This window comes from Callionymus lyra, chromosome 11, assembly GCF_982586985.1.
Source record: "Callionymus lyra chromosome 11, fCalLyr1.hap1.1, whole genome shotgun sequence".
In the NCBI taxonomy this organism is placed as follows: domain Eukaryota; kingdom Metazoa; phylum Chordata; class Actinopteri; order Syngnathiformes; family Callionymidae; genus Callionymus; species Callionymus lyra.
Window position 1 is genome coordinate 21,896,041 of NC_141828.1, and position 16,918 is coordinate 21,912,958.

The following is a 16,918-nucleotide window of genomic DNA, read 5'->3' on the forward strand; positions in this document are numbered from 1 at the left end:
ATTTGTTCATTTGCCGCCATGAGAATTGCTAACTACTGTAATCTACATTGTCTCACGTTCAATTATAATCCCATCAGATTATTCACTTGTTCATGTGCATCATTCTCTGATTAATCTATTAAAATCCATTAAATGTTTTTTTTTCCATTAATGCCACAGATGACAGATGGTGTCACATATAGAGCGAGCTCAACATTAACCAGAAGTAGTTATAATCCCACTATGTCGCAGACTAATCCGCAATTCCTCAATCATTTATTCCCAGATGAATTATTATCGGTCAAAACACACCTGTCCACCTGCGTCGTCTGTGCAGACGCTGAGGTATCACGGGGCCGTGTTGGGGATTGTCCAGGTGAAAGTCTTAAGAAGAGTCATTGGATTAGAGCGGCAGCAGCTGCCACCCGCCAGTCGGACACAAACACCTTGAGAGCCGCGTCTCAGGTCAGGACGCCGTCAGAGAGTCGCCTTCATGGTCCAGTGAATCGCTTGATGAGGATGAAGCATGTGCAGATTATAGATCTACAAATTTTCTTTCTCTTCGTGCACGCCTGCATCGGTGAGTTTGCCTGGAAACTCTTTTATTGTTGACAGATTATAAAGACAAATTTTCAATTTTAAGTGTATTTTCACAGAGAATGGATGAGCAGTCACCAGAATAACTATCCATGATCGATTCTTGTTTATTTTCTTCTAAAAGGTGACTCAAATAGTTGCTTACAAGGTTGACGTGACTCACCTCTAATCCAGGCTAATTGATTTAGAAAACGTGGGCGTGTGCAGAGTAAAGACTGACCACTTTGTCACTGGAATAGAAATTTAGAAAATATATAAAACTCAGAAATTAAAACAGAAATACTCAAAAGAAATATGTAACGTCAGTGGAAGACATTTACACAGCAGTTTATTTTCTTCAATTTTATGTTGGCTTTAATGTGTGGAACATCATAAGTCTTGTTTGTTTTGGATTAATATAAAGATAAGAAGAAAAATATCTGATTTAACCCTTGTATTATCTCAGGAGCAAGGTGACCAGGAGGCCCAAAAACAAATGTGTTTACCTTGGCCAAGAGGCAACACAAGGGATAACACAAACACATTTGTTTTTCGGGCCTCTGGGTCACCTTGACCCATAGATAACAAAAGGCGTACCACTAACACATTTGTTGTTGAGCCTTTGGTTCACCTTGACCCAGAGACGACAAATGGGATACCACAAACAAGTTTGTTTTAAGGCCTCCGGGTCACCTTGACCCAGATATAACACAATGACACAAACACATGTTTTTTTTGGGCCTCCGGGTCACCTCGACCCAGAGACAACACAAAGCGTACCACAAACGCATTTGCTTTCAGGCCTGCAGGTCACCTCGACCCAGAGGCAACGCAAGGGATAACAAAAACACATTGTTATGTTGGGTTACCTTAACCCTGAGATAATACAAGCGTGAATTCCATGTTTTCATGACCACTTAAGTTAACACACACTTACACACACACCTACACACACACCTACACATACACACACACACACACACACTCACACTCACACACACACTTGAAGTACTTGAAAGTATTGCTTTTTTTTAAATCTAACTCAAATGTCTTGGATCTTCTGTTCAGCAAAAGCAGACTTTGCTCCTTATTTCTACGACAATGGGCCGTACAGCCGGAACGGGAACCTGGCATTGTTCAGCCTCTCAGAGGACACGGCTGTGGGTGAGACTGAACTCTTAAAAACACATACGTGACCTAATTACACTGTAGCCAACACAGTAGTACCGTCTTAGTCAGCGTCCACATGAACACCGGTATGTTTATAGAACTTCAGGGAAGCTCTCTTTTTCAGGAACACACATTTACAGCCTCAACGGCACAGACCCCGAGGGCCAGAAGGTGAGGTACGGCCTCTCCTTCGACCCGGGCTCCAAAGAGTACTTCAGGATTGACCCGGAATCTGGAAACATCACCTTAGCAGAGCAGCTCGATCGAGAGGTGATTTAGAAGCCGATGATTCTTCCATTTATTGTTCAATAGTTGATGCTGAATCATCTCATCTCGACACAGAGAGAAGATTCTATAGACGTACTCGTGAGCATCACAGACGGACGAAGCAAGGTTTGTAACATACTTTCATTTAAAAAATGAATATATGCTTGTTTTTTTTTTAATATAATGTGTACTATGAAGGAGCCGTAGACCAAAAACTTAAAACCCAACTTGAAACTAATTATTATAATTAAGAAACTATGAAATCCTGCACTTACTTTCCTACATATAAATATCAATGTATGGAAAAATTATTAATAATTAATGAAATGAGGTTTTTAACAACATAACGTGTTCTTTGTGCACCAGGTTGTGGAAAGAGTAACGATATTTGTCATGGACGCAAACGATGAAAAACCAGAATTTCAAAACATGCCTGCTATCATCAATGTACTGGAAGTAAGTACAAAGTGTTTGTGTTTATTCATTATTGTTTATTGTTCAATGTCAGCTCCTCTTCCCCGAGGAAATAAACCAAAATAAACACTAATGGTATTTTTTTTTGTTTAAAAACACTTGATCTTATCAATTAATAATTAAAAATGATGTTTTTCAGGATAATAAAAACAAATATTCCCATGGACCCAGTCCAAATACAGAAGAACATCTTTGCTACTTTTTCATAGGTCAATATTTGGCAACATCTTAAAAGAATGAACGATAAATTATTAGAAAGCAATTTGGAAATAACACTTTTAATCCAAATTGAAGTTTTGGTTTACTGAGCAGAAGATTCTTCACATTGAGTCTGTTTCTGCTCGAGATTTCTGCCCAGTAAAAGGAGGTGCATCTTTCGCTCATAGTTATTGGCTCAGACCTGTTTTTCTCTTTTCTTACATGTTGTTTTTTTTTAACTGTGAGGTGTCTTGAGATAATCTTGTTGATTGAATTGAATAGAATGTTTCTAAAGTCACTCAATTCTCTGTCAGACAACAAAGTCCGGCAGCAGCATCTACCAGGTTGAAGCTGTGGACCGCGACACCGGTTCGGGAGGGTCCATCACCTTCTATCTCCAGGTTAGTTAACGGTCAACTAATGTAAAAACACAACTTTCCTGACTCACTCACATGTTTCAAATGTTGAAGTCTTCCTCTCCAAGATACAGTAAGTCTCTCATCATGACCATGTTTTGAACTTATTACTTTATAATGTTCTCCCCCATCTGAAATCTGGGCGAACGAGAGGTTACGAGAGCACATACTGATGAGTACAATAGATGAGTACAAATGAGCACAATCGATAACTACCCCCAAAAGTGTGAGATGTGAGCGAGCAGCTCGGTGGAGGTCAACGTTCCATTCTTCCACCAGAGTGGGTGATACCAACCTAGAGATGTTTGTCATTTCTGTGCCGTAATGAGGATCGAGTCGTAATAACATAATCAAAAACAGACCCAAGAGACGAAACATCTGGCCTTCATCCTGATGTGCACGAGTGACTGAGTGAGTGACTTTTCACCTGCGTGCATGTCTTTCAGCGCACAAGCTCCTGAGATCCAGATGGACGGAGATGAGACATGATACTGAATATGGCTTAACTCAAATGAGCGCCGGCTGTAGTCACCGGCCCATCTGACCACTTTTCATGATATCTCACATTAGCGATTGTGCTGGTGTTTTAGCCCAAGGCTTTCACTCTTGTGTGACCCAATTTCTTGGTTGTGTGAGTGCTGTTCTAAAAGCCTGCTTTTGTTCTCCACTCAGAACGCGCAGTTGGGTTTGTTCGGCATCGACAGACACAGCGGCATCATCCGCCTGAAAACAGACCAGACGCTGGACTTCGAGAAAACCAAGACACACTTTGTGACGGTGATCGCTAAGGTAGAGGGATTGTGTGACTTCAAGTTGCTGATCCTCAAGTGTTAAATCAATAGCTTGATGGAATAAGATATAATAAAAATGAAACATAATTGAGATCTTGAATCACTTTATTCCCTTCCCCCATTCTATCCCCGGAGTGGCCAGTTAAATTTGAGGGTCAACTTTATGATGGATGAAGGGATGAAGAAAAATCTTATCCTGATGATAACTTCAATTAATTCCATTATTAAGACTATTAAACCGATGTGTTATCTCAGGGTCAAGGTGACCCAAAGGCCAGAGCACAAATGCGTTTCTAGTATCCCTTGTTTTGTTGCTGGGTCAAGGTGGCCCAAAGGCCAGAAAACAAATGTGTTTCTGTTGAGTATTTATCGAAGCCAGGGAGTTCTTTCACCTTGACCCAGGGACAACACAAGGGATACCACGAACACATTTGTTTTTCGGGCCACTGGGTCATCTTGACCCTGAGATAACACAAAGGTTAAAACGTCTGTTTGTCACTGTTGTTTTATTATCTGTCTGTATGGTGTTGTTTTGAAAGGCACTTTTTAATTAAATTCATTATTATTATTTATTTTGTATTCATATAAACAATTACATCCCTTTTCTGTAAGTATATATATATATATATATATATATATATATATATATTTTAAATCTAAAAGAACTATAGAAGTTAATTAAGGTAATTATAAAGTTCTCTCCCGTCCTCTTTAAGGAAAGCAGTTTGGTTTGAAATAATAATAATAGGTAATGAAAAAAAGGGGAAAAGAGAAAATAGTTCAAAACATTTCTATATGATGGGCCTAGATGAAAGTGAAGTAACGAAACAACTACTCTTACTCTCGCAGATGACAATCCATGTTAATGAAGTAACCAATCCAGGTTCTGATTGACACTTCCTCGTCTCTTAATTATGACATCACACTATGCTTGTTGACGTACCTTATTCATGTCTTACAAACAATATAAGATTATTTTTGTTCACCAAATATTTGATACAAATCTTTGTATTTCAAGGACGGAGGCGGGAACTTCAACGGGAAAGAGCAATTTTTGTCTTCCTCTTCTACGTTGACGATCAACGTGATTGACGCCCAAGATACGGCACCATCTTTCGTCGGAACTCCTTACTTTGGCTACATTTACGAAGTCTCCGTACCAGTGAGTAGGAAATTCAAATGTTTTATTTTTATTTTTTGTGGTTATTTTGTTTGCATTTGAGTGATTATTATGTCGCACATACTGTTGTGTATTTCAAAAACACCCACGTGAGTTACAGTCATTCATTCATTTATTCATTAAAACTGTTGAGCCTGTACTACACTTACGACATCTTAGACATTTCTTATCCCTTGTGTTATCTCTTGGTCAAGGTGACCCGAAAACAAATGTGTTTGTAGTATCCCTTGTAGTGTCTCGGGGCGCAGTGAACGATCTTGTTTACCTTGACCCAGAAACAGCACAAGGGATACAACAAACACATTGGTTTTTGGACCACCGGGTCACCTTGACCCTGAGATAACACAAGGGTCAGTTCAGATTGATTCCTGTTTTAACTGGGATCAATACATATTTTAAAGAATTTTTGAATTAAGAATGTTTGTTATCCATCAAAGCCACATACATTTTTTTTTTTAATCTTTAATATTTAAATCTGAACAGTTCACATCACAGCTCCATAAAAATAATTTGTCCTTCACACTTTGTCATGTAAATGTCACGTCGTGTCTGTCATCACATCGTGTTTCTGAGCTCATTAAAGGTCAGATGTTATCACGCCACGAACAGAAGGAAATGACATTTCAACAGGAGTTCAGGGAGGAAAAAAAAAAACTCTGTTCACCTTCTATGCTTTTATACTTCTCTCACAGGGATCTGAAATATTCACCGTCACAGCCAAGGACGGCGATGTGGGGAATCCAAATCCAATTGTTTACTCCTTCGATGAAGGTAAACATGTGATTATTGTGAAATAACATCTGTGAGTAACAAACATAACGTGTATCTCCAGGTGACGACGGAGTTTTCAGCATCAACAGAACGAGCGGCTGCATCACACTCCTGACGCTCCCTCTGTATCTGAAGAGAGAAATCTTTAACGTCAAAGTGAAAGTAAATAAGTTAACTTGTAATCAATATTTCAATCACAAGTTGGTTTTAAATCAACAAATTTTAGGAGAAACTCAAGAGAGATTTGTACGCAGGCATCGGAGGTTGGTCCTGAAGGTCAGCTCCTGGACTACGGTCTCACCACGGTGGTGATCCGGCTGGTGGACCTGAACAACAACCCGCCCACCTTCTACGGCGAGAAAGGCCCTCAGAACGTCTTTGAGTTGACCTTGAACGAGCATCCGCCTGAGGGGGAGATCCTCCGGGGCTTGAAAATCACCGTCAACGACTCCGACCAGGTCAGTCTTGACCGTAATTGACTTGTGTTTAGAATGTGTCGAACATCACGGACGTAATCGATGTTTTAACCTATTTCAGTCGAGCGTTTTTCGATGGATCCATCAGCAGGATCTGCCCTCTGAGTGAACTCTCTGTTATTGTGTTAGCATGTCACAGCAAAGACGTGTTTAATGACGTTAAACGCAGAAAGAACCAGCGAAAGACGTTACGCAACCATCCGTTTTTCTCTGACTGAACTACATTTTAATCTAATTTAAAGCAGATTTAGTCCCATTTATCATGTAAACCTCACCATCATGACCGACAATCAAAGTGCATTCATTTGAAATGAAGCTAACACGAAATTAGACGCCTGAGCGATGACATTTGTCTGCTTATGCAAGCCCGTTTGTGTTTCCAGCTTCTTGTCCAAATGTCTGATGTTATCTCCGATAATACTGTTACAGCATCGACACAAACTCTGGATCTACTGTAATCATGTTCCGACGGAGTGTTAATGATGTGGAAATGCATGCTTTTATGTTTATTGGAATCTCTTCTGCACATTCTGCCATGTCTCATGGCAGATTACCGTCGACCGACACATATACTGTAACGCAGCTGCTGTTATCTTCAATTACGCTGATTGCCAAACGGCTCCTCTGCAGGGAGCCAACGCTAAATTTAACCTGAGACTGATCGGACCTGGGAGGATGCTCCGGGTCGTGCCGCAGACGGTGCTGAATGAGGCGCAGGTCACGATTCTGGTGGAAGATTCCGCATCGCTGGACTACGAGAAGCACCAGATTCTGACTTACAAGGTGTGTGACGCTTCTGAAGGTAGTGAAGCACGGGGATTACTAAAGACGTCACGTGGTTAAAGTTGTACTTTCTGCTACAACCTGACGTTCATGTAATCCTTTACATGAACGGGGTAGATGTTCTTCAGAACTATAGGTGCATAAGCAGCAGTGGTTGGAAGCCATACATAGAAGATTCCTTAAGAAACTTCCTGAATTCAGATTAAAATACAGAACTAGTCCCAGTAGAATTATAACATGCATTATTTTTATTTATTTATTTTTTACTCCCCAGAAAATGTAAGCAATACTTTCTTGTGATCGTGCATATAAATACATTTTTAGGAGACTTTCTATTGCGGAATGACAGTCACTTAGCCAAACTGGTTCTGATTAAATTGTATTTTAAATGTTGATGTTAGGGTTAGAGTTAAAGTTAGGGTTAGGGTTAGGGTTAGGGTTAGGGTTAGGGTTAGGGTTAGGGTTATGGAAACACCAACATAAATATTATTATTTTAAACAGAGGAATGTAAAATAAAAATATTATCTGATGTTTTCAAAGTGGCCAAAAGGTCCAAAAACACAAGTGTTTGTGGTATCCCTTGTGTTTTCTCTGGGTCAAGGTGAACGACCTCCCTGGCTTCTATAAATACATAAGCCTTGGCTGAGGTTCTTGCCCTAAAGAGCAGTGGATTTAAGTGTGTCTTAAATAGATGTTGGACCTCTATTGTACTCATCAGTATGTGTCTGTTTGTACAAAACTTTCTTTTCATTGAAATATTTACATTAGAAAATGATCTTAAGCCCCGCACACTGAAAAAGATTTTCTGGAGATTAAATATTGTTTATCATAACCACACCCACTCTGCTTTGATTGATCAGTAATCAAGGTTTGTCACCGCATGTCATCAATCTAGAAAGTCACCACCTCCAAGGGACTCGTTGTATAAACAAAGCGGGGCGTGATTACTGCTGGCTGGAGGACGAGTGAAGCCATTATTACGTAATATATATATACTCCACTCTCGTAACCTCTCGTTTATCAAGATTTCAGACGGGGGAGAACTTTATAAAGTAATAAATTCAAAACATTGTCATGATGAGGAACTTACTGCATCTTTGAGAGGAATACTTCAACTCTTGTGAGTGAATCAGGAAAGTGAGTTGCTTCACAGATGCAACTTCACAGATGCTAACGTAGTATTCATCTATGGATGTTACCATGAACAACAAAACATGTTTCTACTCTACTGTTGCTTCAGAAGTGTCATGATATGTGTTGTCAGTCGCTTCACCACTTGTGTTTTTTCCGTCAGCTACTTGCCGTCGAGATCGACACGCCGGAGAGATTCAGCGCCACCGCGGACATCGTAATCCATCTCGTGGACACAAACGACAACGTTCCCAAATTCTCCTCGGATTACTACATCGCCAGAATCCCAGAGAACTCACCCGGCGGCTCTAATGTCGTGTCCGTCACAGTGAGTCGATCCAACTTCATCTAAAAATACTCCGGCAGCGTACGTCACAGGGAGTTAAAGAGGTACATGGCTGATTTGAGCAAAATGCCAGAGTGAGCCATTAATTCTCTAAATGTAGACTTTTTGGGCCGAGATTGGTGAAAACATGTAGATAAAAGCGCGGCTAGGTAAGCTGCCAGATGGCTATCACTTTCATTTTGTTGTGTAACACCAAATTCCCAGATTCTCGTTTAAAAAAAAAGCTCAGCATCACATTCAGAACAAACATATCTCGCTATCAAGGTCATGTTGGGGATGACAGAAAAACGTCATACATGATCCTTTTATATTTACCCTTCTATGACCTTCAACCTTCCATCTGATGACGTCGTGTGAAGACATCACAGGTGCCTCGGGACGAGAGTGACTTTCAATCAGATAAAGTAACGTGGACGGACGACCTTGACCACACAACGGTGGTGGAGAGACAGACAGACGGATTAGCCGATGAACAAAAATCATTCTGTTTTTAGATGACCTCCCTCGATCCCTTTTTTCTCTCCTGATCCACGTCAGTTTGTGCTGATTCATGACGTGCACGCCTCTGTGCAGCATCCATTAGTGTTTGAAGGTCATTCAATAAAGTAGTAGAATTTATAACATATTTTTTACGGCTGTGTTCTGGTAACTCTCAGTAACTCAAAATTCTCCCATTTTCTACTCAACCTCATGTTGACTAAGGCATCAAGTAATCTCTTTCTTTTTTAGAGTTATAGACAAAAATGTTTGTTCATTTTAATGTAGCGACTGGAGCTCAGTTTTCTTCGTCTTCATCTTAGTCCAAAAAGACACTTCAAAAAACATCCAAATACCTCCATACTGCTCGTCTGTAACGTCCATCTAGTATTGAAGCCCTCACCAAAAAAAATTCAGCTAAAACGCATGAACAAACTAACACTTGCGATGTGTTTCAATGCAGATACACTTGTAGCTGGAGCTCAGAGACTGGGAGCTTCTGCTACAAATCAACAAAATATACAGAAGTTTTTACAGAACCATTCATAATGTCAAGGCTTCAATACAAGATGGCCGTTACAGACGAGCAGTCTGGAGGTATTTGGATGTTTTGTGTCTTTTTGGACGAAGATGAAGACGAAGACAACTGAGCTCCAGTTGCTACATTAAAATTAACAAACATTTTGAACTATAACTCTAAAAAGGAACAGATTACTCTGAAAATAATCCCAACTCTTAGTCGACATGAGGGTGAGTAGAAAATGAGTTTAACTTGAATTTTGGAGGAACTATCACTTTAAGCAAACAAGTATGGTGGCCCCGGTAGCAAATGAAAACTTCAAGAGAAAATTGCAACTATGAAAACCTAATCAAACCCCAATGTTGGATGGATTGCATATTTGTTTTATGATTTTAATGTTGATCTTCTTTTGTGGTTGTTAAATGCGAAAGTTTATGTCTCTTTTTTTTTAATCTGATTGTTTTTTTCCCCTATTTTTTCAGTCAATTCAACTGAAGCATTTTTTTCATTTCTTTCAGGCATCAGATCCAGATTCAGGACCTTGGGGTGAAGTCAAGTATTCAATCTATGGATCAGGGGCGGATTTGTAAGTTAAAAATCCTCTGTGGTCAAAGGTTAATTCTAATTTTTAACCTTAATTTCCTTCATACAGTCCTTACATTGTGTCATGACGACATGAGTGGGGAATTCTTTATTTGAAAACCTGGACACAGACTTTGACACTGCTCAGTTGAGGCTGGCAATAATACAATGGAAACATATTTATTTTGCAATTGCTTTGTTGAATTTCATTTTAATTTTTGAATAAAACAGCAAAAGTTTATATGTTTTGCCAAGCAGAAAATCTTAAAAATTCTCTGACGGGATCAAGTCAAACTCACTCTGCTATCTCCATTTAAAACGCTTCAAGTTAAGATAAATAAATAACCAAAACACGTGGTTCTCTACGCTCTCGACTGATCTCGAGGATTTTCCTGTCTGCAAAGTTTTGCCTTTGACTCGTCTTTTATTAGAAAACAGCTGAACGAAAACATGCTCTGAAGCACCGAAGTTATTGAAGCAGACTTTTTATTGCATCTCAGTTCATCTTGGATAAGCAGATGAAGGCCCAGCAAGAATGTTCTGCGTTTTTTTTCTCCATCATAACAAAGCCCTTATTAAATTTCATGAAGAATCTGAGCAGAAAGAGAGAGAAAGGTAGAACAAGCTAGAGAGGTATGAATCTTAGTTACTGTTCAGTGAATAATGTGCGATGAAATTCTGTTCATATATGCAACTTCCAGTGCAGCAAAGAATTAGAGAAGATATGTGATGTCACATTTCATCCAAGAGAAGGATTTCAAAAATAAGCAGGGGATAGAGATTTGGGACATTTTTAGCTTAGTGCATCAACTTCTTTGGACAAAACCACTTTGTGTTACCTCAGATTACCTTAAAATACCGTCTTTTCGCCAGAAATTCGTCATAATTTGAAACAGTTTTGTTAAGAAGCGACATGAATGTAAGACTTTTCTCGGAAACACGTTTCAGCGTACAAGAGCGTGTAGTCACTCTGTTGCTCGCTCATCCTCTGCCCCAGCTAATCCTCTAATAGGATTGGAGGAGAAAATAGACTTGCTCTTTGCTGCGGACTACCTTCATGACCAGGTTCACACCGGCCGCCCGGGACGAACAAAGCATCTCTGGTTTTGTTGTCCGTCATTCAAAAAAACACTTTACCGGACCTCATTTCTGCTGCTCTGCCATATTTCAAACAAAAATGAACTCAAAACATTCCAAAAACAGTTTTTAAAAGATACACATAAAGACAACCAACACATTAGAGTCAGTATTATTTTTACAAATGTATTTTTAAAAGTGATTTAAAGTAAGACTAAACACTGAAAATATCACTATGAATTAAAAATAAACATAAAAAAACGATATATTTGCCTGACTTGCACAGTGCAAAAGGAAAAAAGTGAACTATAATAGATATTATTTACTATTACTATTTTACCTTACCTTTTTACCTTACCTTATATTAGTAGGAACTGACGAAGCTAATTGTTAGCATGTTTTTAGCGCTTGAATTCAACAAAGGTCATTTTACACAGGCCTCTGATAAATATTTCTGAATGTGCGGATGATTTTTAATCTAACACACAATCTTGCATTTACGGTTTGGAGAAAAAATAAGAACAAAAAAAGGCTGTAAAATCAGGGTAATTATTCATTACTTATTACCAAGATAAAACGTTTTTTTCCTCTTGTTTAACTATTTACAAATTAAAAACATTTTAGGATGTTCAGGAAGGAAACTTCTAAAAAGAAAGAAAAATAACTCAAATATAGACTATGTGGCCCCTTTAACGATAACATTTTTGCACTGGAGAATGTTTATGAAAAGTATTTTTTTATATCCATATCTTCATCATTTAAATGAGGCCCATGAGAAGATGAAGAATGTGTCTGGGAGCTAAGAAAAGATCCTCCATTTAGGAGAGTCATTTATAGAGTTGTAAAAACAAGAGTGGCCATGAAGAGAGGTCAGGGCTGTGGAGCAGCTTCAGGAAGAATAAGAAAACTTTTTTGGAAACGGTATGGTAGTTAGTGTAAGACCTTAACTCAAACTTAAGTAAAGATTCTTAAAATGAACAGAAATTGACAATAAAGGTGAGGAAGATGTTCTTCCTCATTATTTTTTTTGTAAATATATATAAAATAACTTTTTTTTTTTTTAAAGCACAACTAATGTGTTGATTTAGGTGTCTCTTAAAAAGATTAGATAGGTTTGTTTGTACAAAACTATCTTATCATTGAAATATTTACATTAGAAAATGTACTTAAGCCCTGCCCAGTGAAAACGTTTTGTTTTTCTGGAGATTAAATCTTGTTTAGCATAACCATGCCCACTCTGCTGTGATTGGTCAAACATCAAGGTTTGTCACAGCGCGTCCACTCTCGTAACCTCTCTTTCGCCTAGGACTTTATAAAGTAATAAGTTCAAAACATGGTCATGATGAGAGACTTACTGCATCTTGGAGAGGAAGACTTCAACATTTGAAAAATGAGAGTGAGTCAGGAGAGTTGGAATTTGATGTACTTGCCCTTGAAATAAAAACAAAAGTATTTCAGGGAAAGCATTTGGATTTCAACTGTCTGTGTAAATAAATATTTTAGAACAAAAGTATGTATTTGTACAAAAGAGTAACTATGATGGGGAGAAATGGAATTATTTTTGTTGAAAGAGTCTGTCAATCAGTGTTCATTAAAAGATAAGGTTCATGTAAATAAACTTGATGCATGAGGAGATAGGCGTCCCACGCTACAAAAGCTTTCTAACACTCGTATTATTTCCAGATTCTTGATCCAGCCAATGACAGGAATCATCTACACTCAGCCGTGGGCCAGCCTGGATGCCGAGGTGAGGTCCAAGTACAACTTTTACGTGAAAGCAGAAGATGAAGAAGGCAAGTACAGCCTGGCCGAGGTCTTTGTGACCGTTCTGGACCTGAACGATCACTCGCCTTCCTTCAACGATAACTTCCTTGAGAAGACCATGGTGATCGGAGCGCCCGTGAAGATAGAGGTACGTGGGATCACTTGTACTGCGAGGGATGGATTGTTAAACGTGTCATTCCCTCAGGCTGTGGACGAGGACGCGGAGATCCCGAACAACGTGATCGAGTACGCCATCATGAAGGCCGAGCCGGAGAACCACATCTTTGACATTAACTCCGACACAGGCGAGATCGTTCTCAAGTCCTACATCAAGTCCATGGCCATCATCCAGAACATTACCAAGCAGCGCGACTGCACCTGGTCACTGGTGGTTCAGGCGCGAGACCGAGGCCAGCCGTCCTTCAGCACCACTGCGGTCGTCAAGATCGACATTACTGAGGCGGTAAGTAGCATCAAGAGAATATGATGGTCTTTTACGAGTGTGGAAATAAATATATTGTCTTCTTGTTTCTTTTAGCATAATTTAGTTTGTAATACTAATTGTTTGAAGGGATAGTTCACCCAAAATTCACTAATTTTCTACTCACCCTCATGTCAACCAAAGGTTGGGATTATTCACAGAGTAATTTGTTTCTTTTTATAGTAATAGATTAAAATGTATGTTCATTTTAATGTAGCAACTGGAGCTCAAAATCGGCATCTAAAAAGACACTTAAAAATATCGTAATATCTCCATCTGTAATGTTTCTCTTGTTGTCACATTTCGACAAGAGGAATTTCTCTGGAAAAAAAATGTAAAAGTCTATATTTTAAGCTTGTTTGTGACAGAGGTTTAAACAATAACATGCTGCACAGACACAAATACTGGCAACTATATCAAATATCCAGCTTTTGGGCTACTGTCTACACTGGATGCCCTCAGAATATTTACATTAATCATTTTATTGTTCGGGTGTTTGGATGTTTTCCAGTGTGTCTTTTTGGACAGCAATTGTGAGTACTAGTGCCTGCATTAAATTGGACATACTTTTTTAGTGTATCACTCTAGAAATGAACAGATTACTCTGAAAATAATCCCAACCCTTAGTCTACATGGGTGAGTAGAAAATTAAATTCGAATTTTGGGAGAACTATCACAAAATAGGTTCAAATATCTTGTCAATAACAAATTCAGTTTCATGAAATGTATCCATTTCTTATAACTTCCCAGACTAAGCTAATTGATTGATTGCACTTCTGCTTGTTTCATGAGTTCAGTGGTAGCAAACAAAATGGGAAGGGTTGGGCAAAAGTAGGCCTTCATTAGCAGGTATGCACTTTAACAAAGAAAATATTTTATATATTTTTAGCACAATTAGTTTTATAAGTACTCAAAACAATGACATAGTGGTTTTGGGAATGCTGCGACATATTTTTGACCAAAAATAACATTCCAGAAGTTGACATGACGCATCATTCCTGGTCACTGTGAACACATTATAATGCTTATTTTTCCAGATAAAGTCCAGATTTGTCTCCTACTTCATGGGCCTGAGGAGACGTCCTGGCGCCGTGTTGGGGATATGTTTGACCATTGTCATCCTGGCCGTTACACTGACGATCATCATTTCAACTCTTATATACTGGAGCTCTGTGAAAAAGTCCCGGGTCAAACCTCATGGCAAGATCAGAAAGATTATCAGGAGGCCTCTGCCATAACAAAGCTTGCCTAGATGATAACCACACCTGAACTGTACTGTTTTATTGGAGATTTGTAGTAGTGTTAGATCAAGTTTGAGTCTGTAAAAGAGCACAATTATCCCTGAGCCAAGATTGAAGTTTCCCACTTGGGGTTTCCCAGTTAACCTCTCTGATCTTGTCCCGTGTCGACACTGCCGGGTTTTATGCAGACTTGTTTCTAGTAACATCTGAAACATGAGGGAACAATATTTTGTGTGACCGACTTCAGTGACTTCAGTGAACTCTCTTGTGCTCTTTCACAGACCAAAGGCAATGGTGGCTCTTTGGGATCAATTTTAATGCAGAATAGGAACAGTCCTTTACAAATCTTAGGCATGCTGGCCGGTTTCATTAGCGTCATGATCATTGTCACTATCGTCATCTCCACGGCGACGTTCCTGCGCAACAAAAAATACAACAGGGTCATGCCCAACCGGCGCGTGAGGAGGAGGCAGCCAAAACAGAACCTGTGGATCTTCCAGAACCCGCTTAAGAAACTCGACCCTCCGGAGGACAAGTTCCGTGTCGAAGACGAGCAGGAGGAGGAGCCTAAGGCTACGGTGGAGAACGTCAACTACAACAACAACGTGACCACCATCGTGAGGCAGTGGCAGCCGCCCCCGGCCCCTTGCCTCCCCCCTCCGCCTCTACCTTACGCCTCGGAGGGGCGGAAGTGGGCGCTACCGACCGTGTCAGCGGAGGTGGACTCCAGACCCAGACGAAAAATGTGTCACTCGAAAGAAGAGACTGTGAACAGAGCGCTCGTTTCAGAGCTCAAGATGAGACTGGAGAAGAAAGCACTGAAAGACAACAACGTGTAGTGTGTTCGTGTGTGTGTGTGTGTGTGTGTGTGTGTGTGTGTGTGTGTGTGTGTGTGTGTGTGTGTGTGTGTGTGAGAGAGAGAGAGAGAGAGAGAGCGAGAGAGAGGAAGAGAGAGAGCATGTGGCAGTTTGTGTAAAATAAGATATTCTTTGTATTTCTCTACTTTAATAACATACAGATTCCAATAAATGACATTTTAATATCTTTCACACAATAATTACTAGATTATTTTCTGTTCTTTCATTTTCAACCACAGATCTGTTGCCACTCATGCAACTTCTGTATCCTTCCTCCTTTTCCTTCTACTCTCCTCTTCACGTGTCCAAACCTCACCTCCAAAACTTCTCCATTTGTGAACATATTATCTTTACTTCATGTCAAGGCAGCTCTTAAATCTTTGTCAACCATCACTTTCAACTCTTCAAATGCTTCTTGACTCTTGTTAGCTCGTTCAGGTCCAACATGACTCTGTTCGTAGAATGTTTTATTTGGACCCTTACAAATCTCCTTAAAAGAGATTTTCTTGACACTTGAACTGTCTAAAGAGATCAGCGCAGGAAGCAGTGATCACATTAGGAAAACGTTTTAATCCAGCGTCACAGGTGTGCCACTCCGACAACATGTGACACGTGATCATGTGTTTACCTTAATGTTGTCACCTATTTCAAACATTTAAAGGGGGTTTTCAGCAGAAAAATCACTTAAGTTGTTGACTAGTTTGATCATCTCTGCTATCGCCTGGTAAAATAAACATGTTCTATCCTATAAATGTGTCTCACACGCGCCCTCCTCTGGTTATTGTGTGGCTTTGCATCAAAGCAATGCAACAACCTTATATGCAAAGAATAAGTGAATTTGCAGAGCTAACAAATACAAGCTAAGCTAACAGTGCCAACGCCATCTACAGTATAGGCAAAAAGTTTGGACAAACCTAACAGACTCATTCAAAGTTTTAGCAATTTTTCTGGTCTGTCTGACCTTCTTTTCTGAAAGTAATGATGGTTACTTTGTTTCTCTTTATTCAGCTGATTGTTTCTTGTCATAATTTGAATTCTAACAGTTGCCCAATAAGACTGTGTTTCAACCTGACTTCTGCACAACACAACTCCATTAAAAAGTCAAGAAATTCCACTAAATAACCCAGATATGACACACCTGAGAAAATAGGCTATACAACTATAACATATGTTTTAAGATATTTCAAATATATTTGTGGAGTACATATTCCACATGTATTCATCCATCGTTTTGCTGTCTTCAGTGATAATAGTCATGAAAAACACATTGAATTAAAGGGTGCGTCCAAACTTTTGGCCTGTACTGTATATTTCGAATATAAATTGTGGGTATCTCAGTTAAATGCCAAACTTTTGTTAT

General features: G+C 39.4%; 1 protein-coding gene across 1 annotated transcript; it reads left to right on the top strand.

The window, feature by feature from the left end:
* The first annotated feature begins 480 nt into the window (after nucleotides 1–480).
* Nucleotides 481–15,540, top strand: cdhr1a (cadherin-related family member 1a). The gene is made up of 17 exons (XM_087803289.1): nucleotides 481–559; nucleotides 1,624–1,719; nucleotides 1,850–1,995; nucleotides 2,068–2,118; nucleotides 2,359–2,448; nucleotides 2,979–3,065; nucleotides 3,753–3,869; nucleotides 4,890–5,033; nucleotides 5,744–5,822; nucleotides 5,884–5,984; nucleotides 6,077–6,280; nucleotides 6,929–7,081; nucleotides 8,377–8,541; nucleotides 10,075–10,142; nucleotides 12,899–13,127; nucleotides 13,185–13,442; nucleotides 14,983–15,540. Exons 1-17 carry the CDS (start codon nucleotides 493–495, stop codon nucleotides 15,538–15,540), a joined length of 2,613 nt encoding a protein of 870 aa, XP_087659415.1. The 5' UTR covers nucleotides 481–492.
* Nucleotides 15,541–16,918: the final 1,378 nt, after the last annotated feature.

Excerpts from the sequence above, each read along its gene's own strand:
- cdhr1a (XM_087803289.1), top strand. The coding sequence starts at position 493 with ATGAGGATGAAGCATGTGCAGATTATAGATCTACAAATTTTCTTTCTC. Across the intron at positions 6,281-6,928 it reads CCGTCAACGACTCCGACCAG|GGAGCCAACGCTAAATTTAA; the intron begins GTCAGTCTTGAC and ends GCTCCTCTGCAG. Across the intron at positions 13,443-14,982 it reads AGATCGACATTACTGAGGCG|ACCAAAGGCAATGGTGGCTC; the intron begins GTAAGTAGCATC and ends GCTCTTTCACAG.